This window comes from Puntigrus tetrazona, chromosome 5 (assembly GCF_018831695.1).
Source record: "Puntigrus tetrazona isolate hp1 chromosome 5, ASM1883169v1, whole genome shotgun sequence".
NCBI lineage: Eukaryota > Metazoa > Chordata > Actinopteri > Cypriniformes > Cyprinidae > Puntigrus > Puntigrus tetrazona.
In genome coordinates this window covers 20,546,922-20,565,154 of record NC_056703.1, presented here as the reverse complement: position 1 = coordinate 20,565,154, position 18,233 = coordinate 20,546,922, and the positions used below count along the sequence as shown (strand labels likewise).

Below are 18,233 nucleotides of genomic sequence, written 5' to 3'. Positions count from 1 at the left end.
TCGGAGAGAAAAAAATAAACTGTGAAAGCGACCTGCACTGCCCTCTGTTGGCTAAATAGCGCCATGGCATACTGAGAGATAACCCGTGCCTGCGATCCTACTAAAAAATCCCCTGTTCAGAAGTGACTCATGAGCAGCACTCAGTTTTAGGCTGTGCATAAGTGAGTTATCTTTCTAATCAAACATTTGATGATTTTTCAGAGTTTAATGAAATGCTCAGAGAGCATTAACAATCAGTTACTTTAGAGAACAAAAATAAGGGAGGTAAGCCTGCTGTGGAGAGAGCCTGCAGAGGGCTGCGGTGTTACACGGGTGAGGCTTTGAAGAGACCACGTATACATTTCGGAACGTAAAAATGCCAAAATAGTATCGTGTGACCTATAACAAAGGGACGTCTAAAAGAAGAAATACTGAACTAATGATAATGCACAAAATAGCATCGTAAGCCTATAACAAAGCGATAATATTTTGCCGATTCCCCCAATAGCCTGATTTTTTTTTAAATCATAAAATCAATAAAGCAATACATTAAAACTTTATAAATAAAAAGTAGCAAACTGCCCGAAGGCAACTTATTTTTTCCGTACATTCTGAAAAAAAACATTTTTTTTAATGACTTGATAAGTTTTATGACTTAATCGCTTGCTCTTTCAAATGCAATTTGAGAGCCGCTAGGCTATAAAACGAGTTTTTAACTATCGCTGTCAGGGTGGGCATTGCGAGAGTAACGGGGAAAAAAAAAAAACTTTGCGCGTGTTTAGTGATTTAGTGTATCCGTGCGTCAAGCGCCTGGAGGAGGTTTGTGATATTTATGAATATTTTACCGGGATAGCGGGTGGGCGGAGGCACGGAACCAATGAGATGAGCCGGTCTGCTGAAGCTCCGTCATTACTCGCGCGAAGAGAGCAGACGGAGCAGCAGCGCGCGTCTCGGAAACCGACAGAGCTCGAGTAATTATAAAGTTCAGCACCGGATAGCGCGAGTAGACACGCCCGAGATGAATTCGCTTGCGCCGGGTGCTTTACAGGAGCACGCCGCCTCTGACAGCAGCGCGGGTTACGGTTTTCTCCTGGAATGTGTATAATGAAGGTTACCGGGAAAGAGGAGAGCAGAGATGTCGGTGCCTTTGCTGAAAATTGGAGTAGTGCTCAGCACGATGGCGATGATCACCAACTGGATGTCGCAAACCCTGCCCTCTCTAGTAGGTCTGAATAGCACCAAACTGAGCGTGGCGCCTCCGGGTGTGCCGGACCGGAGCACTGGCGTGAGTTTTCTCATTCTCTTTGTTCAGGGGCCGGGAAAAACACTGCATTATTTATATCTTATAAATTATACTGTTTAATAATGTAGGTTAGAAAATGGAAAAATGATGTTGTTCGTACACAGCCTTTTAAAAGGATTCGGTGCGACTCTGACATAAACTAAGCTCGATATGTTTACAGTGTACCGTGTTAATGTGTTTTTTTTTTTAATTCTCTGTGGCGTTTTGGATGTATAGAGTTCTTTTGTAGTACCTTGGAGTACTTAAAATATGATAGAGAGCTGTATCATTATTTAGTGTGCTGGCACATACTGAGGTCCCATTACAGTGGTATCTGAGGCAGTGTAACTGTTTAAGCGTTTGCTGGTTTTTGTGTGTTGGTGAAATTGTTGCTGTGTTATAGACCTCATTAAGTAAGACCTCAATTATTCATCGGGACTGCACTCTTTAAGTGTACCTATTGCTCTTCTGTGTCTCTGTATGATTCATGTAGTGCAGCAGCGCAAAAGGTGGCGAATAATATATACTCATTTTCTGACATTGAACTTTTTTTGCGAAGGAACGAAAAAGTGCATTATCATTAGTTCAGTATTTCTTCTTTAAGACGTCCTGTGTTTATCAGAAGTTCAACTGTTCGTTTATATGGGACGAGGTAGAAGGAACCAGCTGAACTGATTTATTTATAAATGTCCAATATTATACAGATTTTCCAGTGGTCAAAACCTTTGTCTTCTAAGGTGCAATCAGGTAAAACCGTGTCTCTGGGGGGAGTATCGACTTTGAGCGTGTTTATAGTCTTGAGCCATTTTTATTAGTCACCTGCTATCTTGCAAATCCTGCGTAGAAATCTATACTAATAAAATCAGTTGTTTGTGTGTAGGGAATTGTGTACTCTTTTCTTACGTAATATATGCCTTTTACTATTTTGGTATTGTTATAAGCTCTGTCCTCAAAGAGTGAAAACATTAGATTTTATTATAATCTGAATTCAGCATTACAATGGCAGCAGATTTACAAAGATGTTCCTTCGATTTAATAAAAAGCGCTTTCTCTCCGCACCGGTTATGAATATGGATTATTCATTAGATTACTCAGGATTAGGACAAGACATACGGAAACGCTCACTCTTCCAGATGGCTCTTTTATGTAAAGCCACTGGGTCATAAAATCCCCTTCGAGAAGAGACCATTTCACATCAAAGCACCAACTATGAAAATCCTTAAAAAACTGTGTTTTGTCAGTGTATATTGAACACTAATGCACTGCTCTGCTCCCGATGAACAGGGAGAAACAAAATGTTTGAGTTGTGTAATTATTTAAAATATTTTGCATAGGTTTTAATTATGTAAAAATGTATTTGTACAAACAAATATGGGATTATATATATATATATATATATATATATATATATATATATATATATATATATATATATATATATATATACACACAATTAGTTTTAATTTAAATGTTGTTATTAAATGTATATTAGGTATGCATATATGTATTTATGTATGTCTTATGTATAATATATGGGTCATTGACAAATAAACTAGATTGTGATATAGCAAAAAGCTATAAAATAATTTACATAAATAGCATGAGAAAAGCATACCTTCATTATTACAGTTACACATTGCATGAGAGAGGTTTGTCTTCAGTGTCAGAGGGGTTTTATTCCTTTGACATTTTTCTGTCACACCATAGGACATAAACACACTATAAACACTTTTTCTGGAAAACAATTGTGTACGGTGCAGTACATTACTGATTTGTTTTTTTTTTTGTTTTGTTTTTCATTTTCCTTTTATTTTGGTCAAACATAACAATTCTTCTAATGTTATCAACAAGTCATCCAGCTAAACCGAGTTACCTTAGTAACATATTTACCTAAGCATAATTCACAAAACCACAGGCAACCGAACATTTAAGTGCACGAGGCATTAAAAAACAATCCATAAATGCATGATTATTGCAACATAAAACCGGTGTGACAGTTTCCATCAGCAGGCCAGAAACTCACTCTGACCCTTGTGCGGGGGTTCGGGTAATTAACCTTCCCAAAATCTGCAGTGGGAAAAGGACGAAAACTATTACAAAGCTGTTGCCATAAAGCACGTCCCGATCAGTAACTGACCTTTTTTCCTCTTCTCTTTGTCCTTTGCCCAGGTGCTTCCTGCTAACCCAGAGGAGTCGTGGCAGGTGTACAGCTCAGCTCAAGACAGTGAGGGCAGGTGTGTGTGCACCGTTGTGGCTCCTCAGCAGACCATGTGTTCACGGGATGCCAGGACCAAACAACTGAGACAGCTCCTGGAAAAAGTAACCTTTGAAACTAATCCACACAAAGACCTACTGACAGAATGCACAGCTCACCGAATGCCTTTCGCAGTTCTGTTCACCGAGCACATAGCTTATTATTCTTCTCTTATGTTCTCTCTCTCTCTCTCTCAGGTCCAGAACATGACCCAGTCCATCCAGAATCTTGACCAGAGGACTCAGAAAGACCTGCAGTACGTGCAAAGGATGGAGGTGCAGCTGAGAGGCCTGGAATCCAAGTTCAAACAGGTGGAGGAAAGCCACAAGCAGAATATCGCCAAGCAATACAAGGTGCGTACAGATACATGCGCTCATCAGTGAGGTTATTCCACTATCAATGCCATTTTTCATTCGTGACCGCATACAGTGTGTCTCATTTACCGAAAGGTTAACTCATTTAATTCAGCTCCCGATACTGGCCTTTAACATTACATTACAAATCGATCTGTGGGAAAATCATTTTCGGTACAATTTCAAGCCAAGCGAGCTCAGTATATTTGTTACGAACGATTGTGTTCTCTTGAGTTGACGGCGCAGGCATTTTCCCCACAAGAAGTGCATTACAAAATATTCATTTTGGCGACATGGCGTCTTTTCCATCTTAGCTATTGTTAGCCATCTGACATCAATTGCATCTGCATGCTAATGAGGCCGTTGCTAGTTTTCTAAATGGAGGCGCAGTAATTTTGTAGCACGTTGCAATTTGTAGTGTGTGTGTGTATCGAGCTCCCAAAGTGGCATGGATTTTATAGATCAGTCTAGCACAGTCTCTTAGTTCCTTCGGCAACATCTGGCCCTTTTGAACAAAATAGTGTATTGAACATTTTGTTCTAGGTAAACTAAAGGAAATGGTCAAGAACGGTGCAGCTCTTGATCATTTGCCAAGAAAACTTCTCAAAACATTTTATGGCTTGACCTTTAAACATTTATTACATGAAGGCATCAAATATTTGGATGCAATCGCTAGAAAAGGTCATGTTATACACCATCGTATGATCTTTATACCCACTTGGGAGTCCATACAGAGCACGTTTTCAAAAGTTAAGATATACACAAGAGCATATACAAACATGGCATTTCAGCAGAAATAAAAATACATATAAAGTTTAAAGGAGTCTTTGTTTGGACAAGGACAATTTTGCACTTATTGATCCCAGTATAATATAGTATAAATTAGCTTCAAGTTAGTTTGGGATCAATAAGGTTATTACAATTTTTATTCAGCATTACATTTTATTTAGATGCTTTCAATTGATATTAAGTGACAACATATTTATATTTCAATAAATGTCTCTATTAATAAAAATTTTCAAATAGTTTCCACAGAAATATTTAAGCTTCACCGTTTTCAACACAAAATAATAATAATAATAATAATAATAATAATACCATTTAGCTTTGCTATCATTAAAAAAATGCTATTTTAAGTTGCAATAATAATTATAATTCATTCCCTCATTTTAGCAAATGGTGGCCATGTTGTACTCAATTATTCAATTAAATCAAAATGAGAGAACAAATAGTATATTGTGTATATTGTGGCCACAATTGAACTAAAATGAGAGATTGGGATAGTACAACGGGGGAAATTCTCAATGTTTAACCATGATGAATGTTTTTGTTGTCTGCATGCCATGTGCTGAGCTCCGTACATACTAGATTTTTTTCAAAAATATAACAAAAAAATTCTCACTGGCCCCAACATTTTGAACAGGATAGCTTGCTATTAATATTATGTTCTTTATTCATCTATGTCCAGATTTATGTGCAAAAACCATCATGAGAGTGATTTTAAAAGCATGTCTTCATGTGTTCATACTTTAGCTCACCTTAATTATTGTTTAAAATAAAATGTTGCATAATATCTGTACAAACAGCAGTATCTGTGAAAATGTGTTTGTTAGAAAGGCTAGCGAGTTAGTTATTCAACCAAATTTCATTTTCTTGCTTGCAGGGCTAACTTTATGAATTAAATCAAAGCTGCAGAGACTGAAGAACAAGTTCAATCCCATTGTAATCCTCAACTGGTCAACTGATTGCATCATTCAGTTTATTTTAAATACAAAGCACCTTTGAATTCTGTTCACAGTCTTTTTGTGCATGCCACTATTGCAGCCCTCCTTGAGTAGATTTCTTTATGTTATGACATCTCCATGTCTCTAATTCAGATTTGTTATGCACAGCTGGATATTTTGAAACAAGGGAAACTATTGTTGTATGTGAAGCATGTAACCCTCGACACCTTGCATTTTAAACATTGAAAAATAAAGAGAGTTTTTTCCAATTTTTGCTGGTGTACTGAGAACTTGTTTTATGCCATGTTGAACTCTTCGTCTATTTGCTAGGCACACTCAGAAATCAAGATAGTGTAGGCAGAGAGGGCAAGTGTAGGGCAAGACAGGTTTTTGGACGCAATCGTTGCACGCATGCCTACTGAACCAAGCCTATTTTAACCTTTCAGGCCATAAAAGCGAAAATGGAGGAACTTAGGCCAATGATACCAGTGTTGGAGGAATACAAGGCCGATGCAAAATTGGTAATGCAGTTTAAAGAGGAGGTCAAGAATCTGACATCAGTGCTAAGTGAACTGCAGGAGGAGATCGGGGCCTTTGACTACGAGGAGCTTCACAACAGGGTGTCTAATCTTGAGGAGAGGCTTCGTGCATGCATGCAAAAATTAGGTAGGATGAGTTTGAGCACAAACACAAACAACCATTATATTTCATTTCAGAATATCACATACAACAGTGCACGAGAAGATCTTTTCTGATATGACACAATTTAGTTTGCAAAAAATTATATAATTTGTATCACAAAAAGGACAAAAACCCATTATGAACATCTATTGGTGTTACTTTTACCTGGTTGTAAAAGGGATTCATAACGGCACGCATAACACTTAACACTTAATTTTTTTAAGTTAAAAGAATACTTCACCCCAAAATAAAAACTTGCTGTAAATGTACATACCATCAGACCACCCAAGATGTAGATGGCCGTATTTCTTCTTCAAATGTAGCATTGTTTCATGCTCTCAATAAAGGATGCACTACAGTGAATGGGTGCCGTCAGAAAGAGCGTCCAAACAACTGATACTGAAACACCACAATAAGTAATTCACATGTCTTCAATTGATTAATTAACATCTTGTGAAGTGACCAGCTCCATGTTTGTAAGAAACATACCCACTATTAAGGTGTTTACACTTACATCTTTGCTTCTATAACGCATCGCTTCTGTTTGCATCGTCTATAACTATATTACCTTAAGAGGGTACTACTAAAGAGTCCATTCTGTTATCCTCTGACATCAAAATCCACCAACATTGTTTGTTTTTCCTATTAAGCAGTGTATGAAACAACTTTATTTTACAGGCAATATTAATGAACAAAGGATGCATTTAAGCTGGAAGCGAAGGTTTGAATTTGAAAATGTAATTTCTATTAAAAACACACAGCTTTTCGCTTAGCAAGACATTAATTGATGGACTCATTCCGATGGTTTTATTTTAACTGTTTGGACTCTCATTTTGAAGGCACCCTTTCAGTGAAGAGGATCCAGTTGTGAGCACACTCATCCACATCTTAAGCTGAGCAAATTTTCAGCAAATGTTAATTTTTTCGACGAACCATTCCTTTAAAAAAACACATGTTCACAGCATATTTAAAACAGCTAACAAAGCGTAGCCTCAGTGTTCGTCGAAAATGCAAATTCGCATTACGCGCATTAGTCTTGACTCAATGAAAGACGATTGAGCAAAATACAAAACACTGTAATTTATTGTGCTGCTCGAAGGCATTAGCATGCTGAATTTAAACAACACAACGTATCCCTGTCATTTTCTCTGTTTGAAATGCTGTATCTCAGCATTGCTAATCTAATGCAGATAGCAGCAGCAGATTCAGATGTTGCCTTATTCTGAAGTGAGGAATAGATCTCATACGGATGTTAGACACAGACGTGACTAATGAGAAGCTGCTGCGCTGTTCTCTCCTCTAACAAATGCCTTTGGGTCCACCTGAGCCATGGCATGAATTCATAGCGACTTTGCAGGTTAATTAAATAACATTATCAAAATTCAGTATGACAAGACCCAGTGTCTGACACGTTTCTGATTTACAAACAAATCCTCAGTTGAATGAAGATTGTACGATTTTATCCAAAAGCAAAATGTAAATTTTCACAGAAATCTTAATAACCATTCATACATCGGAATATAGGTCAGAAGCTCTGTGTAACAATAGAGGATTGCTCTTGCTTCTTTTTGGAGCGTTTATTTTAGATTCAGACGAATAACAGATTTAGTGCGCATGCATAATGCAAATGCAGCCTTACTTTGATTGATTAAAGGAGGACACCGTGCTGGGTTTTGATGCTTAACAATAAATGCCAAAAAAAGAGCTGCAGTTTTAAGTTTTCCACTGAGCCAAAAGCTACATGCAGTGATAAAGAGAGACATCTAAATATGATCATGGGATTCTATTGAAAGATTACTGCTCTCAGTACAGTAATCTCCTGGCTGCATGAATTTCTAATGCTGCATTTCACAAGGGACTTAAATCACTGGATGGGAAAAAACACTGATGATTTGTTCACCAGTATAAATAACGTGGACCTGATTCATTGTTAATATTGCATTCATAGTTAATAGGGTTCGAAGGAAGCCTGAACCAATTATTTTGTGATTGTTGCCCATAAAATGTCAAGCAGTTTCAGCAGTATCTTGTGATGTGCCACAATTTTTGTCCATATTTCATTTAATGGCTTTATGTAAAATTTGCACTTTAACTAAGTAATTTAGCACACCATAGGACTATTTTAAAGGTTGTGAAAATGCAGTAAGCAGTTAAGCACTCTTGATTATGTTATGTTATGTTATGTTATGTTATGTTATGTTATGTTATGTTATGTTATGTTATGGTATGGTATGGTATGTTATGGTATGGTATGGTATGGTATGGTAAGGTATGGTTCAAAAATTGGGTTTGGTAAGTTATTTTTTTCTATGTTCACCCAAGGCTTCATTTATTTGATCAAATACATCAAAAGAGAATTACTTTGAAATATTATTACAATTTCAAATAACTATTTTTCTATTTTAATACATTGTAGGTTTCAGTGTCACATAATCCTTCAGAACTTTTAATATGCCAAATGTTCAAGTAGCATTTCTTATTATTATCATTCTGTTTCATTTATAGTTTTTACATTTTCAAGAATCTTTGATTAATAGAAAGTTTACAATACAGCATGTATTTCATTTTATCAATTAAAAAGTCTTTGCTCTCACTTTGGATCAATTTAATATAAAAATGTTTCTGACCTTAAATGTTCAGAACAACTGCATATTTGCAAAATGTATCCTAAAATCTTGATTTAAAAAAGGTTAACAACCATTTACGGTTCTCTTTATTTTCTTGGATGTGTGAATATGTGAAAGATAAAAATCAGCAAGTCAAAGTAAAGAGTTGCTCATATATAAATGGAGGTATTGGTTTTCTGCTAAGCTTCTCGAACAGATTCTGCTATTACAGTAGCACAGTAGATTTAGCAAAAGAAAATATGGGATGGATTGGCAACATTTAATGGCACGACATTATGTAAATATCTGCGAAAATTACATAAAGCAGCAGCACATTAGCGATGTATGGCTGTGAACTCAGCGTTGTTGCTGTATATTTCAACATAATTGCATCAACAGTCAGTGTCATGCACTATAAATACTAGCCTTCAATATTCAGTTGTACTACTACTCTGCAATCTTAGAAAATGTTCTCTACTACGTTATCACCTAAATTCACTAATAAAACTGCAATTTATCGCCTGTGACAGACTATTTAGCTAACATTTGGCCATCGGGTCTGGTGTAAAGACTGGCCACCTGTGCCGAGGCAATAATCAGGCTGGTAATTATGTGAATATTATGTTCCATAGAATGTCTTTGAATGTAGGTTTTGTCTGCAAAAGCGTATCTGGAACGGAGAACCGGGTGAATAAATTGCAACTCATTCAATCCCAGAAAGATTATGGAATTGCACAGGTCAATATTAGCAGATTATGAGTAATCATGTATAGAGGTCAGTCTGTTCAAGGGCTTTGCAGTGACTTTAATGTTGGGTAAATCAGTATTATTTGCCAGCAGTAATTGTATGCCAAAGCTTCTGAAAATAGATATAGTGATTTGTCATTTGAAATATGAGTACAATATGAAATAAATATGAGATATGGGCCATCAGCTGGTCTAGATCACAAAATGAACTTTCTTTTATCAACCTGAAAGGGTTGTGACAATGCCTGGCTGACTCACCAAATAAATAAATACATGAACATGAAATATTGATTTCAGCTTTTTATCATGTGAGAAGAAAGAGCACGCAGAGGGAAACGAGAAACTTAAAGCCAGCATGGAGACCGGTTGCCAGGGACAACTCTCAGATATATAGTTTTGCGTCATTATGACCGCAGAATACTGTGATTGACCAATCAGAATCGAGTATTCTGTAATGACACCACATAGCCAGGTCAGCGAAATACAAAACAGTTTTTTCTCCAGAACGGGCTCTGGTGTGGTTTTACATAGACCGGCACGATGATCACATTTCAGTGCCAAGAACAGAATATTGGAAAAATATCATGGGAAAGAGAGGAGTATCTATAAATGCACATTTCGTTTAAAAGCAGTTGCTTAGCCACAGTGGACTGCCAAATTCACAGCTAGAGAAAGACAGAGAAAGGAAAACCGCATTGGTTCTCTGAAAGACGTAAAGTGACAGAAAAAGAGAAAACGCGGTTCAGAAAGAAGTATAAATGAGAAAAGAACACACTTCCTTGTGTATGAGGACTCTTACAACACTGCAGACGTCTACACAAGTTATGCTCCAGTGCGCCCGTCTGACACTGTGTCAAAACAGAGAGTATGAGAGGTTCACTGATGCCTGCAAACTTCTGCCTGAGTGCCTTACACAAGCCAGAATATGACAGGAACTCCAACGCCTCCCCCGTCCGACTCAAACCCATTTACCAGCGCAAAACACTGAAGTTTAACAGCATATCACTCTCTCATAAGAAGGCAAATGAGCAGCGTGTTAAAGGAAATGGGAGAATTCACCAGAAATGAAAATTGTCATCATTTACTCACCCTCACATCATTATAAAACAGATGTCAAACTGCTGTATTCTATCAAATGAAAGCGAATGGTCACCAGACGACTGCAAGTACAGCAGTCAATATAGGAAAGTTTTTCATGCATATTTAATTGTGGCACATTACAAGCAATTATCAGATGCTTGAAAGCAAATAATGTTTGGTATCATTGACAGTAAACCTGGTGCATGTGATACATCGCAATATCATGAGCGAATAACTTTTTTTCTTTCACAAAAAGCTATTATATGGCTCAGAGAGACTTTTATAGCACACGCATTTTAGGTCAATTTTAATTGTACTGGACAGCTAATAGTCATCATTCACTTTCACTGCATGGAAAAGAGCAGCACAGAGCAGCAAAAATTCTTAAAAATATCTCCTTTTATATTTCGCGGAATAAGAAAGGCGAGCATGATGAGTTCATGAGAAAATGATTCGAATAAAATGTTGATTTTTACTTTTTTTACCATGTTTTACTGTTATCAGCTTGTGGGAAACTGACAGGGATAAGTGATGCCATAACCATAAAGACATCTGGATCAAGATACGGGTCCTGGATGACTGATCCACTTGCCCCCGACGGCGATACGAGGGTGAGTTCATCAAATCTTTACTGCCTTAACTCAATTCATCCGGATTCTTTGTGTAAAAGAAAAACGGGTTTAATCACTTCACATCCCTCACTTTAATCTCAACTGGTTTCGATTTTTTTTGTCTTCTTAGCTAAAATGTCTCTGACTTCGTCTTATCAGCACTCTTTTTGTCCCTGCAGTATATTTTCTTGTAAACATGCCAAGAGTGTGTTTTATTAAATTACCGGCACACATTAAGATGCAAATGATAGGTGTAAATCTTGCAAGATTTCATTAGTGTGGCAGCAAAGCCATTCCCAGTAAGAGCTGAATGATGTCTGTTAATTCCTGCGCCAGCGTTTCCCACATACAAATGTTTGTATATTACTGCTGGTCTCATATCTTTGTTTTCAGACATACTTTAGTATTCTGAGCTAAAAAGCAAAATCTTGTACGCCTGTTTTATTTCCTTGCCTTTGTACAAGCTTTTCTGTCTTTCTCCAATTTCTTGAACAAATTTAACACATCCATCTTGGTTAGATGTCAGTAGCGAGTAAGTTGCTTGACAACTAATCCATGATCCCATCATATATTAATGCAACAACTTCAAAGAGGATGGCTGAAGGTGAAGCGGTGGAGTTTTTAGCTCCTTTGAGATGGATCGATACAGTAGAGGAGCCCAGAAACAGAAAGGCATCTGGCCTGCAGATCTGTCTGAGCCTTAAATGATTGATGAGGGTCAGAGAGTTGCCCTTGCCTGAAGCCCTGATAGCCTTAGTATTTGTTTTAACAGGAATACACACTTAAAAGGGTCAGACAGTTTAAAAACATGCTTGTATTAAGAATTGGATTTTAGGAAGTCAGTTTAGGGCAGGGAAAGGATAATAGGCAAGTAAAGAGCAAACTTAAAATACACCGAGCCCAAGACAGCGATAGAATGCTGACCTTGACTGTGAAAGAATCAATGACATAAAAAGGGTCGCGATAAAGAAAAGGAGAAAAATTAATGTCATGTGGTGTAACCATGCAGTAAAAAACAATAGCATATTTATGCTTAATATGCTATTGCTATGCTTTAATAGCATATTTATATATTTATATAAATATACATTATTAGATATTTTGGATCTTAATCCAAGCTTTTTGTTTTGTTCACCATTTGACTTTTATTTGGTCGACGGAAGTTTTCATCATTTTAATTAGCAGTGAAGCAGTATAATTATTTTATTCTGCTAAATAATAATGAAAAACTAAACAAAACTGCTTAATAAGGTATTCTTTAGGAATTTCATTCATTTGTATTAAAAACCTCTTGAAAATATAAATAAAAACCATTTTCGGTAGCACTTTATTTTACAGTTCTGTCCCATGAGTAATAACTAGGTACTAATCATGAACATACCCTTAACACTAGTGAACCTTAACTCTTTATAGTGCCGTATGTTTTAAGTAAGTACATGTAAGTATGTAAATATTTAAAGTAAATAAAGTGTGTATTCATTTTCCCCCTCCAGGTGTGGTACATGGACGGTTACCACAACAACCGCTTTGTCGGGAATACAAGTCAATGGCCGACTTCATGTATTCAGACAACTTCACCTCACACCGCTTCCTCACCTGGTCGGGAACAGGGCAGGTGGTCTACAATGGCTCCATCTACTTCAATAAGTTCCAAAGTAACACCATCATCAAATTCGACTTCAAGACAGCCACCATCAGCAAGTCCGGTCAGCTGGATTACGCCGGCTACAACAACCGTTACCACTATTCTTGGGGTGGCCACTCCGACATTGACCTAATGGTGGACGAAGGTGGACTTTGGGCGGTATATGCCACCAATCAAAATGCAGGGAACATTGTCATCAGCAAGATCAACCCACTGACCCTGCAGGTCATCAAGAGCTACACCACCAACCACCCAAAGAGGAGCGCAGGTGAAGCCTTCATGATCTGTGGGACGCTTTATGTTACCAACGGATACTCAGGAGGGACGAAGGTCTACTATGCTTTCCATACCAACTCCTCTACTTATGAGTATATCGACATCCCATTACAGAACAAGTATTCCCATATCTCCATGCTGGATTATAACCCTAGGGACAGAGCTCTATACGCGTGGAACAATGGACACCAGGTGCTGTATAACGTCACCTTGTTCCACGTTATTCGCTCTGAGGAACTCTAAAGTGACAATCTCCATCCCTTTGTTATATACAGTAGCACTGATGGAGTTTATTACTGAAAAAAAGGGGTAATGCCTGATTATTGTTTAATAAAAGAAGACATAAAATGTATCAAAAGTAATAGTTAATGGCAACATAACGAACAGCTGCCAAAAGGTCTTTTTTCTTTTGTAAGCTTTCCTTAGATAATTGTGTTTGAATTTTCACTGCAAAAAAATGTGTTAATTAGTATTTTTGTCTCATAGTCCAGTAAAAATATTGAAACGTTCTTAAAGGAGACGTTGGATGCAAAAATCACTTTTACATGGTGTTTGCATATAAATGTGTCTTAGCAGTGTAAGAGAATTTTCATCCATTTTTTTAAATCCCAGAACAACCTAAACAGTCAATAGTTTTGGTGTTGATGGTAACGCGCCACCGAATACAGAAAAAAACAGAAGAGACCGGAAGAGGTGGGAGAGCAGTAGCTCTTTATCATGAACAGAGCTGTTTCTGACAAAGTAAAGAGTGTTGTTTTACACAACCTTTGAGGACTTTTTGACCAAAGTATGTAACAGACATTTCATGGAGACCCTAAGAGTAATACCAACTTGTGGAAAATGGGCATCTAATGTCCCCTTTAAAACAAAAACTATTTACTTTTGAGAAGCAAAACTGTAATATATATATATATATATATATAGATAGATAGATAGATAGATAGATAGATAGATAAAACAAACAAAATTTTGCTTCAAGTAAATTAAGCTGTTATTTTAGGTAAATTTAATCATTTTAACTGCAAAACAAAAACACTGATTAATTAAAATATTTTTACTGTGTTCCTAGTACTTAGTACAGCTATTACAAACATGATTTAGTTACATAGCAGAGGGCAAAGAAGTGTGACGCAAGAATGATATCATTAGTTACCCAGTTATGTCCTTTGTATCGAGAGCAATCCAAACTATTTAACATCAACTAAAGAACCGAAGGCACTGACTGTTGGAGGCACTCTGTTAAAGAACTGCAGTGTGTTGTTGTGACTCTATGTAGTTTCTGATTTTCGCAAAGATCTGCATGAACATTTTTAGCACTACGATTCACATGATTGTATTTATTTTTTTCTCGCAGTAATATGAACCTTGTATGTGAAAAAGAGATTAGATTAGTGATGGGTTTGCTATTCTTCTTGCCATGTTTCATTTTTTGCTGTAACTTTTGTGTTCATTTTTACATTTGTGTTACTAAAGTGACTTTTAAATAGTAGGATGGATTGTAAGAAAAGACATCAAGAGTATATATGTATAGATATAACTTGTCAGCAAAAAAAAAAAAGGTATCAAAAGACAATGTGAAAAAAATGTATTTACAAGGTATTATTCTTTGACTGTGTTTCAAGACAGATCCATGTGTCAGCTGTTAGAAGAAATAGATGGCATCATCTAAAACTGTTACGCTTGCATCCGTGTTGTACTTGCGATGTGATTCATATCAATAAAGCCAGTCTTTATTTTACACTTCTCGCCTAAAGGAAATAAAATCATGTGCAATATGCGCATAAAATCCGAAAATATCTATCTATATAAACGTATAAAACAATAATCCCCTCGTTTGTCTGCACAGGAAAAGATTTTGTGCGGATAATGACCCTACTCCAGCTTCCGGAGCCAAGGGAAATGTCAAATGGGATTGAATAGTCTAAAGGAAAAAAATAGGACCAGTCTAAAGGTAGATATCATTACCAGCCTATATTCTTTCTCCATGGCAACGGGGGCAGAAAGTGATGACCTCATCTGTTTGGCTGCAGCGAAAGAGCTGATCTGGAAGCGGTGGGACACGCGCTAAAGACAGAGCAACTCATTAGCCCTCAGCTCTTCTCTAAAGGCAGTGTCAAATTGAATCGTCTGGTCTGTCTGCGCTCAGCAAATGCGCATTTAATTCAAGCCACCGTGACACTGGCAAACTGCTATTCAGGGAAGACATCAAGCGCTAAAGGTGCTTAGATTTAATGGCATTTCTTTCTTCTTTCATCTCAAGGTAGCCATCAGAGCAGCTAATCTAATTCCCCTCAACTCATCAGTGCCACGGAGCCAGCACATAATTGAGCTTCTCTATGTGACGTTCTCATGGCCGTGATCAAGAGTCATCTTCATCCTTTATAACTGTTTATAATGTCATTATTTCACATCGAACGTCTAACACTTGCAGATGACAGACGAGGGATGGTTCACCTGAAAACTTTCATTCTCATCTGTTTAGTCACGTTTGCGCGTGGACTATCATGTTCACAAAATCATATGCACTCGTAGTAAATGATGCCAGAATTGTCATTTTGGGTGAACTTTCCCTTTAATGCCATATTGAGCTGTATTGCAGTTTTTTTAACAGGCGGTTTGGCTGGGTAACGTGGCCCTGTTAGACCCTGCTGCTAGGTGGCGTGACTGGCACCATCTGGCTGGAAAAAAATAATCTTCGTCCATTGAGAGCCACTCAAAATGTGCCACGCAGTACATTCTGTTGAAGACATTTTTCAAGCAACATATAAATAATTCAGGTTGGAACCTACAGTTATTTTTCGTATAGATTGAATACGTCATACAAAGTTATAAACTTTATTTTGTTTTGGCCTTTTATTTTGTTGTTGGTCACTTTGTGGAACATTTGTTTTTGCATGTTGTGCTCTGTCCCTAGCTTATGCATAATTAAGGTGTTTCTTCAGACAGCCATGGAACTGCCATTGAGATGAATGGGGGGGACTACCAATAGCTCAGTACGGATATTACAGGTCTCCTTGAGCCTAACCAGCTCAAATTTAATTAAACAGTATGTTAAATGCATCCTCGGGAAGTTTAAAGTTTAAAATGAATAGAAAGAAGTGGCGCTTTTGAAGTCAGGTTTCTAGTCCAGCCCTTATTACAAACACAAAAATAAGTGCACTTAATCTGATCTTTTTTATCTTGTCCTTCTTGACGTGCTAGCCAACTCTTACTAGCATAAATGCAACAGTCCTGATGTGCACTGATCAATTACACCTTTAGAAAAACCTGTAGTTTTCTATATACTTGTATACCCTAGTATAACCTAATTAACAAGCACAGATGGCAGACAAGTGACCTTATCAACCACAGCAAGATATCCGGGCATTTAACAGCTATCTGGTTATTAGTTAAAATTATACAGCAGAATGAAAAGTAAAAACTCTTTATTATGATTTAATGAAAGATTATGTAGACAAATATAACCAATGTGCATTAATATGACCATTAATACGCATTAAGAAACATGAGCAACATGGTCACATGAAAGCTGATTGCAATCATAAAGCGAGGGTAATTATGAAAACTGTCTGAGTCTTGTCTTTTTTAATCATTTTCAAGAAGCTATATAAAGTATTCTCAGAACTGCTGAAATGTTCTGATGTGTCGTTCATCAGGATTTGAGACCTGAGGAAAACAGGGTTCGTTTGGTCCCTAAGGACGTCCTAAATGTGCACTTATCATTTTAGCTACAGCATCGGCTTTCTTCCTCTAACTGCTCTCCTCTCTCAGTTGTCTTCCTATAGTGGAAATGGCTTTTAAATAAATCACATAGAGTGAACCACACTGTGTTGGGTAAAGTATATCCCATGTTGCTTTGCTCCTAATGCCTCTGAAGTGGAACATGTTTTCTATAATATCTTTTGTTTATATAAAATAGGATGTATTATTTATCCAAGCCTGAGTAATAGTCACTCGTTAATAACCTTAGTGCAGTTTTCCAATACTGTGGTATAGTGTATGGTATACTGTGTTGAACATATAAAGACTAAAAAGACATCAAATCTAACTACAATGCAATCATAAATTTGGCTTCTTTTTTTTATCTCAAATCATTTTTGTCAACCGGTTAAGTTAGCATCATCTTGGTTCCCTTAACTCAGTTTCCTTCAGGATAACTTTCCCAAATAAACACAAATTGTATGAATTTTGTAGATTAAACACAGTCTGCAGTGATAAAGAGTTATAGGCTATAAACAAGCTGCACCATGGTCACATGAGTTCAATGTCACCAACATTAAGCTTTCAACAACTCGGTCGTGTTTCGTTTTTTATTTAAAGTGCTTTACTTAAAAGACATTTTCCCTGAACACTGGAGTTTTTATTTTTTTTTTTTGCAGGAGAGAGGTTTGAATGGTTTGCAGGTGCAGATGAGTCCTGTTGATGAAGTTTAATGTCCCTGACAACAATCGGCCTTTTCAAACAAGTAAAAGCTTTAAAAAATCACAAGGGGGGGTATTACTGATATGTTTTAAACTATATAATAATATATTAAATGTCTTGAGTTTGTGTTAAACACATAGCTTATTTTAGGCATCTAACCAAAAAAAAAACTATTCGAAAAACCCATTGATTTTGATGACGATGGAACCAGAAGTGTTAAAAATAATTTTGTGTTTTGGGCTGCAGAGATACATCACCCCTTTAGCACTTTTACACTGAAGTATTTTAATACTTGGTAAGACAAGGGTTAGGAGGCACTTATGTTTACTGCACATCAAGTGAAGTGACATAAACTCACATTTTTAGAGAATGAGACACCTACATTATGAAAGCAATGAGTTAAAGGTTATCTTTAAAAAGCTGATAAACGCCAAACATGACCGAGTCAATGCATTATTTAGTGGATGTTTTATACAAGCAGTACAATATTCTTTTGCTCGGTTGTTCTCTTGCCTTGCTGTCTGTTTCTCACCTCACCTGGGATGTGTGAGGGTGCTAAAGTGTTGCTGTGCA

The 18,233-nt window shown here is 37.0% G+C and overlaps 1 protein-coding gene across 1 annotated transcript; it reads left to right on the top strand.

Moving 5' to 3' along the window:
• The first annotated feature begins 833 nt into the window (after positions 1–833).
• Positions 834–14,185, top strand: LOC122345828 (noelin-like). Its single transcript, XM_043240312.1, is given in 7 exon segments — positions 834–1,264; positions 3,431–3,580; positions 3,713–3,868; positions 6,039–6,258; positions 11,211–11,317; positions 12,811–12,847; positions 12,850–14,185. Coding segments are annotated over 7 exon segments (1,452 nt in total). The 5' UTR covers positions 834–1,114; the 3' UTR covers positions 13,482–14,185.
• The last annotated feature ends 4,048 nt before the right edge of the window (positions 14,186–18,233 follow it).